General features: G+C 46.7%; 2 protein-coding genes across 2 annotated transcripts; both read left to right on the top strand.

Annotated features, from left to right (window-relative positions):
• Nucleotides 1-99: 99 nt before the first annotated feature.
• ak9 (adenylate kinase 9) lies at nucleotides 100-8,803 on the top strand. Its single transcript, XM_077587470.1, has 34 exons — nucleotides 100-233; nucleotides 666-769; nucleotides 1,024-1,087; nucleotides 1,154-1,206; nucleotides 1,313-1,409; nucleotides 1,477-1,589; nucleotides 1,655-1,816; nucleotides 1,884-2,021; nucleotides 2,096-2,170; nucleotides 2,236-2,331; nucleotides 2,404-2,543; nucleotides 2,754-3,070; nucleotides 3,142-3,162; nucleotides 3,243-3,358; nucleotides 3,431-3,569; nucleotides 3,852-4,040; nucleotides 4,119-4,282; nucleotides 4,362-4,577; nucleotides 4,641-4,883; nucleotides 4,946-5,070; nucleotides 5,142-5,361; nucleotides 5,425-5,490; nucleotides 5,562-5,765; nucleotides 5,839-6,057; nucleotides 6,129-6,345; nucleotides 6,446-6,647; nucleotides 6,718-6,861; nucleotides 6,936-7,153; nucleotides 7,218-7,414; nucleotides 7,483-7,652; nucleotides 7,902-8,000; nucleotides 8,084-8,186; nucleotides 8,263-8,377; nucleotides 8,466-8,803. Exons 2-34 carry the CDS (start codon nucleotides 671-673, stop codon nucleotides 8,678-8,680), a joined length of 4,956 nt encoding a protein of 1,651 aa, XP_077443596.1. The 5' UTR covers nucleotides 100-233; nucleotides 666-670; the 3' UTR covers nucleotides 8,681-8,803.
• An 878-nt stretch (nucleotides 8,804-9,681) lies between these two features.
• On the top strand, nucleotides 9,682-10,673 carry LOC144064191 (uncharacterized). Its single transcript, XM_077586487.1, has 2 exons — nucleotides 9,682-9,928; nucleotides 10,510-10,673. Exons 1-2 carry the CDS (start codon nucleotides 9,737-9,739, stop codon nucleotides 10,645-10,647), a joined length of 330 nt encoding a protein of 109 aa, XP_077442613.1. The 5' UTR covers nucleotides 9,682-9,736; the 3' UTR covers nucleotides 10,648-10,673.
• The last annotated feature ends 440 nt before the right edge of the window (nucleotides 10,674-11,113 follow it).

The raw sequence follows: 11,113 nt of genomic DNA, 5'->3' as shown, positions 1-11,113 counted from the left end.
TTTATAAAAATCAATATATTAAAAATAATTACTGTAAATTAAAAAGTGTTACTATACGCAGTCACTTGTTGGGCGTGAAATTAGTTTAAAAAAACATATAACCTTGGCTATTGTTGCCATAGTAACGGACGCTGCGTCCAGAGTATAAGAGTATAAAGTTACCACATTTTAGCTAGCTTCTGCCCAAAAGGGGAGTGTACATGTTTAAAGTTTTTTTTTAATCTGACGTGAAGGTAAGACACCATTTTTTTTAAATATTTGGAATATCAATTGTCAATCAAGGCACGAAAATACGTCCTATAAATCTTTCATGATCGAAACGTGAGCACCACACTGCATTTAAAGCTGAGAATCCGTTTTAAATTCAATGAATAAGCGCTATACTTTTTCATATAAAACCTTTCATAAGCATCTTCATTGTCTGATGTCTTACATTTTTTGTTATTATGCGAACAATCGCCACTGAGTGTGCGTAACATGCTTTGAAACTTTGCAGCATCAAACGGCCTGAGAATCGCGCATATACGCATTACGTAAACATTCACGTCACGAATGTGGGTTACTTATAAATGTGTAATCATTACACTGACGTTCTCTCGCGGGGGTAATGTCTAAAGTGGCCTTATTTTTGCGCAATTGAGCCTTTTGGTGCAAAAAAATTGCAGGCATCATGCCAGCGCTGGAACTGGTGGACAACCTGATTGAAGATGAAGCTGAAAGACAACGTCTACTTTCTAAACCGACCTGCTTCCTTGTTGTGGGAAGGCCGGTAAATATGTCTAATTTCCCACATTACACCCAGCAGAAGCAGCCTGGCAATAAATACTAAAGTTAAAAAATAAAAACATGCTTCAAGGTGATGCAATTGAATGTGACAATGGAATGATACATCAATGGAACAATTGCATGTAATATTCAATCTTAACCGATCAAATATAGCACCCGTAATTGCGCGCAGATGGATTTTTAACTATTCTCCACGGTTATTACCAATAAAAACATATTTGACATCCGTTTTTGCAGGGTGTTGGCAAATCTACCCTGGCCAAAAACATTGCAGAAACCTGGGGATGTGTTTTAATTGATGGTAAGCATCATCATACACACTTTTCCAAGTATGTTTTTTATTAATTCATCTGTTTCCCAATTGCAGACACGGAAGTGCTGGACTCCCACATTAGAAATAAAACAGATGACGGCGTTAAGGTAACCCTGTTTTCCACGTTTGTTTTTTTAGCCCTGTAACAGAAGGTATGTTTTTGTCCAAGATGATTCCAGAACAAATAAAGCGGAATTTCATTTTTTTTTACAGCTCCTGGACATCCTAAACGCAGGTGAAAGTGTACCAGAACAAATGGTGGTCCGACTCATTCTCGACATGTTGAACTCGAGCAAAGTTGAGCATTACGGTGAGATTCTCGTTAGGTCGGAACCGCGACACGTAAGACCCTAGTCTCCAATTGGACTATCGCACAGGCTACGTTCTGAGCTGCCTGCCGTTCATGTCGGAAGCGGGCTTTAGCGTGGATGAGCAAATGGAGTTGATCAGGAAGCTCAAGCTGAAGCCAGACTTCATCATCAACATCAAGGTTGGGTGACGGCGCCGATTCTCCTCTCAGTTCTCAATAACGCTACCAACGTGCCGTCCTAACAGTGCGCCGACAAAGACCTGGTCCAGAGACTGTCGAGTCAGAAGCAGCATCCGATCACGGGGCTTCTATACAATCAAGACCAATGGAAATGGGACAATGAATTCCACGTCACGGGGTTCATAGATGACGAAATTGCAGAGGAGGAAGATAAGGAAGACTCGGAGGTATCAGTTCAACTCGCAAGGACCCGACAGTTCCGGGTAGACCCATAAACCATTCCCACCTATGCAGGACGAGGACGATGAGGAAGAGGAAATCAACACCACAAAGTGCACCATAGACCAGTTGGTCTGGCTTCCGGAACGTCAGTCCAGAAATACGTCGCTCAGAATCAACGTGTACAAAGACAACATTCTCAGACCGCTGGAGGTAGAAATCATCTCCGTCCAAAAGTGGAATAAATAAGACTTCCGTTTCACTGGATCGGATATTTTGGCCTTCAGGACTACATGATGGACCACAACCCGATATACCTTTTAGAAGTAGATGGAAGCAACACTCCAGAGGAGTTGGTCTTAGTAAGTTCCTCCTTGCGAAGAACACGTTGTTACTGTTCTTGACGTCTGACGCAGTTTGCTTCCAGTTTGTGTTGTCTCGCCTGGGAGCGATGGCCATCCAACGCGTGTCCATTCCAGTGATCCTCCATCAGGACGAAGAGTTGCCCGAAGACATTGAAACGGTCACTTCGATACGTTCCGATTCGTCAAACGAGAAAGCCCAATTTGAAAGCGGCCTCCGTTATGTTTTCTAGGAGGACCTGTTGAGGTTCATGTCTTCATCCCGGATGTTGGTGCCAGGCTTCAGGTGGCGTCGGAGCCGCTGGGGCCGAAGTTGTCCCGTTGCTCTGATGGACGGACTCTTGGTCCCTGGAAAACCAGAATTCTCTGTAGGGTAGGGCTCCGTTTTAAAGTTCTCTATTCTTCAGGACTTAGTTTCAATTTCGTATTCCAACTCATCGCACGATAAACACAGCGAGTCTCGACGACTCTTTTCCATTGAGTCGTTGCCTTCTGCCGGAATCCTCGCCTTGGTTTACATCGACGGTCCCAGCTGTACAGAGACAAAGCGTTTAATTTGTTCCATGTCGTCATTTGTTTGCAGTTTCTGTGACAAAATGTACATCCTGTCCTCCAAAGAAGCCTACGACAAGTTTGTGGCCAACCCACGACCCTACCTGCTCCCCCCGATGCCCAGCCCCCCTTGCAGGGTTTGCATCATCGGAACCAACGTCACGGGGAGAAGCGAACTGGCCAACCTCTTGGGTCAGAGACACAAGGTATCCGTCCTGGAGCTGGAGAAACTGGCCGAACCGCTGTTGGCCGAGTTGGAGAAAAACTGGCTGGACAAAGTCAAGGAGGACAGCACGCAGGCGGCCATGGAAAAAATCCGGACCAAGCAGCAAACCGAGAACAGATCCGGCAAGTTGCTAAGACGCGTTGTCGCGATTAGACGTGACTGTCTCTCACTTTTTCGTGTCTTGCCTCCAAAGATGGAACCCCAGCCGTAGAAGGTAAGCCCAGTTTCTGAGTTTATTGACATCACTAGTGAGAAGCAAATGTATTGAACGGGATGTTCAAATGGTGTCCTCAGTGACAGAGGACCACCCTGAAGTGGTGGCGCTAGTGCAGATCGCTCTGGAAGATGCCAAAAAGCAGGATGCCGCCAAGGAAGTTTTCGCTCAGGCTCTGACCAAAGTCGTAAGAGAGGTATGGAAATGAGTTTTCAAGATGTGTTCAATGATTCCCGCTTTGAAAGATTTCTTCTGCATTTGAACCCAGAACGAATCCGCAAACGTGGGTGCAGAAGGTTGGGTTCTGGACAACTTTCCCAGAAAGGCCTCCCAGTTGGAGGCATTGCAACGAGCTGGGATCCATCCAGATTTTCTCTTCTGTCTCATGCAAACTGAAGCCAATCAGAGTGAGTTTGGGCATATTCACGCCAGGAAAGTAGTAGTTCACAGTTGGCTTTCTTTGGTCCGGACCAAAATGGAAATGCATCTGGTTTGATGCGGTTTCTGTTCACAAGAGTCTCTGGAGTCACTGGATTGTTTTAACGTGCCACCGTGGAGCTCCAGTTGGTCTTTTTTTCTTTGTTTGAAGTCTCACTCGTGTTTATCTTATTGTGTAGTTCCCACGGCGGATCAGCCTGCAGCACCACCCGCAGAAAAACCGGAAGGTAGACTTTTTCTGCCAAATGTAGGTTGTGGCTCGACTCCGATCTCTCGCGGTTTTCATTTCCCAGAAACGCCTGAGGAAAAAAAAGAGAGGCAGCAGTTCAAACAGGATTGGGAGAGCCTTCAGCTAGCGCTTAGCTTGAGCCACTCAGTGCTCCATACCAATGAGAGGAGCCCGAAGGAACTTCTCCACGAGGTTGCCCAGCTCATGGAGAGTGAGTGGAACCTCGCAATTGTCTTGAGTTTTGTAACAGGGCCTCGGACGCCAACGTTTGTCCTCGATGGTCCCGCAGAGCCGTTCAAGTATTTTCCCAGAGAGTTCTCCGCCGTGGACTTGGACGAAGAAACGGAAGATATCGAAGCCATCGCAAATTTGGAAGATGCCTACGATGAAAACGACTCCGACAAGGATACGGCGGAGGAGGACAACGAGGAAGAAGAGGGAGACGGGGAAGACGTCGGTCCACGTCCGTCCGTCTTTTAGCTGGCCGGTCGGCATCGCGTTTCATTTTTCTGTCCTCGTGTTCTTCTAAAAGTCAGAATCTCCCGGGGACTCCAATACCAAGAGGGCTTTCGGCGACGCCTATCACTTCTGCCCAATCGTGCTGAAGAAGCAGAATGCTCTAGTGCCCTGCACAGATGAGATATCAGCCAAGTATCGAGAAAAAGTCTACTATTTCTCCAGTATGGACGCCAGGGAGATCTTCATGCTCACTCCCGAGCAGTTCGTTGGACAGACCGAGCTTCTGAAGGTACAACCCCTAACGTAGGCGAGGTAAGAAAAATAAGGTTTTTGAAAACCTCGGCTCCTGCAGCCCCCCGCCTTGAGGATCTTCATTCTGGGATGCCGCGGTTCGGGCAAGACCAGTCAAGGCGAGTGGCTGGCCAAGAAACTGGGCCTCTTCCACATTCAGTTCAAGGAGCACCTCCAAACGCTCCTCATGCCCAAGCTGAAGCAGCGAGTCATCCCTGCCGACGAGGCCACGGAGGAGCACCTGAGAGGCTTGAAGGCAACCATCGAGGAGGCGCAAGGGAGTGACGCTCCAGAAACCACCGAGGTGAGATCCCCAGCAGGTCTGTTTGAGAGTCACGGTGGATCTTTGTCTTTGTCGGCCCGTAGGAGGACTTTGGACTGACCGATGAGGAAATTGGTATCAAAGCCTACTTGGCAGACGATCAGCTTCCACTGAGTTCGCAAGTCATGGATCAGGTCATCAATCTGTACTGGAAAACCGAGCCTTACATGTAACGGAGCCAACTCGCGAGCGTCCAAAACTTCGGCGAGGCTGGCTGGACTTCCATTGTGGCTCTTGCAGGTCCACGGGTTTCATCCTGGAAGGTTTCCCGTACAACACAGACGAAGTACAGCACATGATGCAACACCAGCTTTTTCCTGACGCCGTGGTCACCCTGATGGTGGAGGTGGAGGACGTCCAGGCACGGCTGCTGCCCAAATTCCGGCAAAGATGGCAGGAGCACTGTCAACGACGCGAAGCTCTGGTGGACGTCCTCCGCGAAATTCACCGCAAAGCTCGGGTAAGTCCGATCTGACCCCGTGGCCCCCGGAAAGACCTTCAACTATCGCTCGGGTACGTCCAGGAACTGAATCGTGAGAAGAGAAGGGCGGAGCTAATGGAGGAGAAATCAGCCTCAACCACCACAAAAGTACACCATCTGGTCAACCGCCGTCTCTGCTCGACTTACTTTGCCGCTCAACAAACCGTTCAACAAACCAGTTAAGCTTCCGGGATGAGGATGAGGAGGAAGAAGATGCCAAAACTGTAGAAGATGAGATCGAGGCCATTCTGGAGGAGGAGTACCCCGAGGAAACCTACGACGAGTTCATCGAAGAAGAACTGGAGGAAGCAATCACCGAGAGACTCAGCATGGAGATCGAAGAACGTTACGTGTCCGACACGAACAACATGTCTACCGTGCTGGTAAAAACAAAAACAGTCGCTAGCTTGACCGAAGCATTCAAATGCACCCAACGTTTGCTTTCCCGACGCGCAGGAGGTTCTCAGCGAACTGAAAATTCCCCGCATCTCCATCAACGGCGCCCGCAAGTCGCACGTGGTTCAGCGGCAGGTCCTCCTGAAGGTGGAGCCGCTGAAGGCTAACCGCGAGTCGCTCTTCCAGAAATGCCAGCCCATTTCGTACCAACTGGCGCAGCTGCTTCTGCTCTACTCCATCAAGTTCCACAGCGCCTTTGGCTGCTTGGACCTCGTCCAGGTAAGATCCACGATGGCCACCACTTGAAGCTGACCTCTTAAAATATCTTTCCCGGTTTGTCGATCCGATAGCGCTACAGCGAAGGCGACCACATCCAGCCCGTGCTGTGGCCCTTGGACACGGCCTTTCCGGTGCTTTTTAACCAGTACATCTACTTCTTCGGCTCCAAGAAGAACCAGCAGACATTCATGTCCAACCCCTTGAAGTACCTGCGGCAGTCCAAGCCCTCGCCTATGCTTCCCGTCAAAATGGCCATCCTGGGACCGCCCAAATCGGGAAAAACAAGCAGTGAGTCCCTGAAACAGGGACCCTTTCCCGGCGAATCGTACTCACTGAAATCTGGAGACCGACCTTATCAGTTCTCCCGTTCTGTTCCCCCGTCCTCAAGTGGCGTTGCTGTTTGCCCAGAGGTACGGTTTGGACCTGTTGTCCATCGGCGGCGTCATGCGGCGCATTCTCAGCGAGCAGGAGCACAGCGACCTGGCGGTGAAGATGAAGAAGCATCTGAACGAGGGTCTGGTGGTGCCCGACGAATTGGCCATCCAGTGCCTGGAGAAGGTGCTGATGAGCCTGATCTGCAACACGCAAGGGTGCGTTAGGAAAAACCGCAACTATCGGTGGGCTTTCAGCTCTGAGAATTGCCGTGTCGCGGCATCGCAGGTACGTGTTGGACGGCTTCCCCTTGACCATGAAGCAAGCGGAACTGATGCAGGCCCACAGCATCATCCCCATGGTGGTGATCGAGATGGACCTGGACACGGTGGATGTCCTGAAGCGAGGCTTGACGCTGAAAACGGGAGACAAGTCCGTGTCCTCCGAAACGCCGAACGGGGCCCGGCGAGCCGACGCCACTGACCCTCGGCGGCTTTCCGCCGCAGGCCGCACCTGATGCACGACAGCGCCGAGATCCTCCACATCCGTAACGCCTGCTACAAGCAGGAAACGGAGCTCCTCAAGAAGCACTTCCAGGAGCAGTACGACAACTGGATCTCCATGGATGGCCTCAAGAGCGTTTGGTACACGTGGGAACGCCTCCTCAAGCAGATCAGCGTCAGCATGCAGTACATCCACACTTACCTGAGGAAGACCAGGAGAGGTCGGTAGGCGAAAGCAACCAGAGTCAGACCTGTTTTTTGACCGCCTGTCTTCACCAACTTCAGGTCAAGCGGGCTGCATCAACCGGCTCTGCGTCACCCCCGAAGAGTTTGAGCGCCAGCTGGGAGAGTTTGGCCACTACTGCCCCGTGTGCCTGGCTCTGAAGGACCACCTAGTGGACTGCTCTGAAACGGCGTCCCTTATGTACGCTGCGGAATACAAACGGGAGTATTTCAAAATGTGCGGCACGGAGCATTTGCAGGTCAGTCAAAAAAACACTAGCACAAATTCTAAATGGTTAGCGAGTGATTTATTTATTTTTTACGGCAGATCTTCCTCGCCAATCCTCTGAAATTCATCACCCCGGGCTGCCCACGCTCTCTCCCGGAGTCCGACATGCTGCCCAGAAAGTTAACGGAGGCGGAGCTAAAAAGCCGATTCCCGCAGCAAATTGAATTCAAAGGTTTTTGCCCTGTCACTTATTTGGAGGGCAAACTAAGGTATGCACTTTTAGTGTCTTATTCCCCCAAACCATAAAATTTGAGATTATTTTTTGACATGTGAGTCATTTGTCGCTAGGCAGAATTCATGGGGCAGCCTTATTTGTGCCCCGAAGCCCCCGTAAAACTCACAAAAATACGAATTACATTTTTTTCTTGTGTCCGTGAATCCCCCAAATCGTTTTTCTCACTAAAATATGATTATTTTTTGTCACTGCTCCGTGCTAAATGTCTATTAAATCTCCTTAGGTACGAAGCCCTGGTACACGGCAGTACCAAATTCGCATTGGAATACCGAGGCCGACTCTACACTTGCGAGACCAAGGAGAAGCAGTACAAGTTCTTGAGGTGAGTCCGATTCCGTGGCTCATACTTGCTTCTAGTATTTACCTTCGGATTTTTGATCGGACGCCAATCCGTGCCGTATCAAGTGCTCCGATACTCTACTGGGACCTCAAGCTGCCCAATAAGGTTCCTCCTCTCTGTGAGTCCATTCCGTTGACCTGCCTCCCCACGCTGGGCTACCTGGAACAGGTCAGAAAGAGAAGTGAAGACATGTGGACTTGGTAAAGTCAAAAAGTCGTGATGAGGATTTGCCTTGACTCGCAAGGGCGTGGCGGTGGCGGTCATCAAAGCCATGACGGCAGTCGGGTGCCTGAAACCCAAGTTCCCCTTCTTGACCATGGAGCGATCCGCCCTCAATTACGTGGCCTTCTACATGAAAGGTGTCCGTCCGTCCGTCCGTCCGTCCACTCCTGGTTGAGTCCGAAGGGTTTGTCGGAATTTTTGTCCGTTGTTTTTGCCCGTCCACAGCGTTCAACCACTGCAGCACGGAGCACATTCGGCAGATGTACAAAAAGAAGCTGGCCTCGTTCGAGGAGAACTGCGCCCTGATTCCGTACCTGAGCTGTTCCATGGGAAGCGCCTACAAGCTGCCCTACGAATGCCCGTTGGACTTTGACTTCAAGTTGAAGAGGTTCCTGGCCTTGAGAGACTGGTCCGGAGAGGACTCCGATCTGGAACTCTAGTACTATGTTCAACCTTTGGGACTGGACACAATCGTCATACCTCTGGTATGCTCGTATCTCAAGGCAAACATTTGCTGGGAATTTTCCTGGTATCTCAAATTTGTCATATATCAAGGTATTACTGTATAGGACACATAATCGTCATGTTGGGTTTTTTCCAGCCATTCACAGAATAAATGTATAATGTAGTATTTATCCAGATTGCTAATATTGTCAATCTTTAAGCATGATATTAGATTAGATTAGATAACTTTAGTCATCCCGTATTCGGGAAATGTCATTGTCACAGTAGCAAGAGGGCGAGAATACAGACACAGCTAAATACATTTTAGACATAAATAAATAGGTAATAAATAAGTTAATAAATAAATAAATATATACATAAATAAATATTATAGATAAATAATTATATATAAATTAATTAATAAATATATAAATATTGATAAATAATATTAAATAAATATATATAAATACATAAATAAATAAATTAATGTATAAATAAATTGATAAATAAATATTAAATACATAAATAAATACATGTGTTGCTGAAATATATATATATATATATATATATATATACATAAATATACATACATGTATATATGTGCATGCCTTTTCACTATATAAATATAGCGTGTCAGCAAGCAATGTACCCAGACAGTCAAGTTGTCCATGTCATACAGCGACATCTACAGAATCCTGAATTTAGTGCGCACCGATTGGGCATCCCGTCCATTTTGGAGAAAATTTTAGACTTTTAAGTGTGCCTTATGTGAGTAAATATGTGCCGGGTTGAATTTTTATGGCTTAATAAGAGGAATTGCAATTATTTTTAAGGGGAGCAAGTGGCTGTGGTTGAGGTACAGGTATGAATTGATGATATGTTGGTCCACTTTGTATTAAATAGGAAATATTTGCAGGCTTTTGCACCTTTAATGGCTTAGCGCCAGCAACACAGCAGGACACTGGAATTCACTCACGCACAAAATAGTTGTGGACAACACGCTGGACTGTACGTAAAGGTTGAAGTCATTTTTAAGAAGCGAGACCGCCGCCATGAAGCCCATGGAGTTGCCACGGAGGGACGGCGCGGCCTCGTACCGTCGACACGTGGACCGTGCGGAGACGGAGACGAGGCCAAAACGCGGGGGGGTCCATTTGGCTTTCGGGTCCGGGCGCTATCGAGCGCTTGTTGAGGAGGAAGTTAAGCAGGAAAAGAAAAGCAAAAAGTATAAAAGAGTGAAGAAGGTTAGTCCGGGTTGGCGTTCAAGTTTACCCAAAATATTTGCAACATAGGAAAATAAAAAACGGTGGTGCCTTGAGTAGATGTGGGTGAATTTGGCAAAAATAGTAGGAGGGTTTGTTCAAAATATTCCAGTAAAAAATGAGTCAAAAGGAATATTCAAGTAACTTCTGACAATTTCAGATCTTTTTTTTTTTATGTCTATTTGTTTTTCCTATTTTCGTGATATTTTACTACAATGGCCGGCATGTTGTCCCCAGGCTCGCGTGGGTTTTCCCCGGGTACTCCAGTTTTCAGCCACATCCCCCAAAAATATAACAACACATTTCTAGCCCACTCTAGCTCAAATAACTGCACATTATTTACAAATCTGGGACCATCCTCCCAAAACAAAGCAATTCTGTCCCTTCTCCACACTGAAGAAAAGCAACAGACATATTTTTGCAAGTCACGTGACGTCCGTTTCCTTTTTGAAGGAGGTCAGGAGACAATTGGGCTTTTCCCGTCCTTCCATTATGAGTGGAAACAAGACCCACTGCTCGTTTTCTATCCAGAAATCTACATTTGTATTTTTTTTCCCTTGCAGAATGTGGGTAAAGCGCTTCGTTCTACATGGAAGTGCCTGATGCTGGGCCTTCATCATTTTGCCCTGGGCTACTCCACGCCGGTTGCAGCTGCCGCCATCTTTGTGCCGGGCAGGAAACCCAACCTAGATGCCCTTTGACCCATTGACAAGGATGGACCTCCAATCTATTTTTATTAGTGTTTTGATTCAGATTTTTTAAATCAAGAACTGTGACCCACCATTAAATGATCATTCTTCTCAAATACTTACTCTTTTTTTCCCCCTTATTTTACAAAACATGTTTTTCATTAATTATTTTTTAAAAATGTCATTTTTAATCTCAATGCATTTTAATTTAGGTCGATTTATATCTTAAATATTCCATCACATAAAAAGTTGCTTCAAACAAAAAAATCTAAACTCACTTTACTAAAAAAATGCATTGAAAAACCTAATTATTTTTCATTAAAGTGACTTAAAAATATTTTTTTGTCCTGAAAAAGTGACTATATTAACACTATTTTTTTGCATTCAAACACTCTTGTTCTTCAGTTTTTTTAAAACTATTTTAAACTAAAGTGAATGTTTTTTTAAATTAAACAAAACATTTTGATTGACCAATAAA

The sequence above is a fragment of the Stigmatopora argus genome, chromosome 19 (assembly GCF_051989625.1).
Source record: "Stigmatopora argus isolate UIUO_Sarg chromosome 19, RoL_Sarg_1.0, whole genome shotgun sequence".
NCBI classification, from domain to species: domain Eukaryota; kingdom Metazoa; phylum Chordata; class Actinopteri; order Syngnathiformes; family Syngnathidae; genus Stigmatopora; species Stigmatopora argus.
The sequence above is the reverse complement of the archived record's forward strand: the minus strand, read 5'-3'. Positions and strand labels throughout refer to the sequence as shown.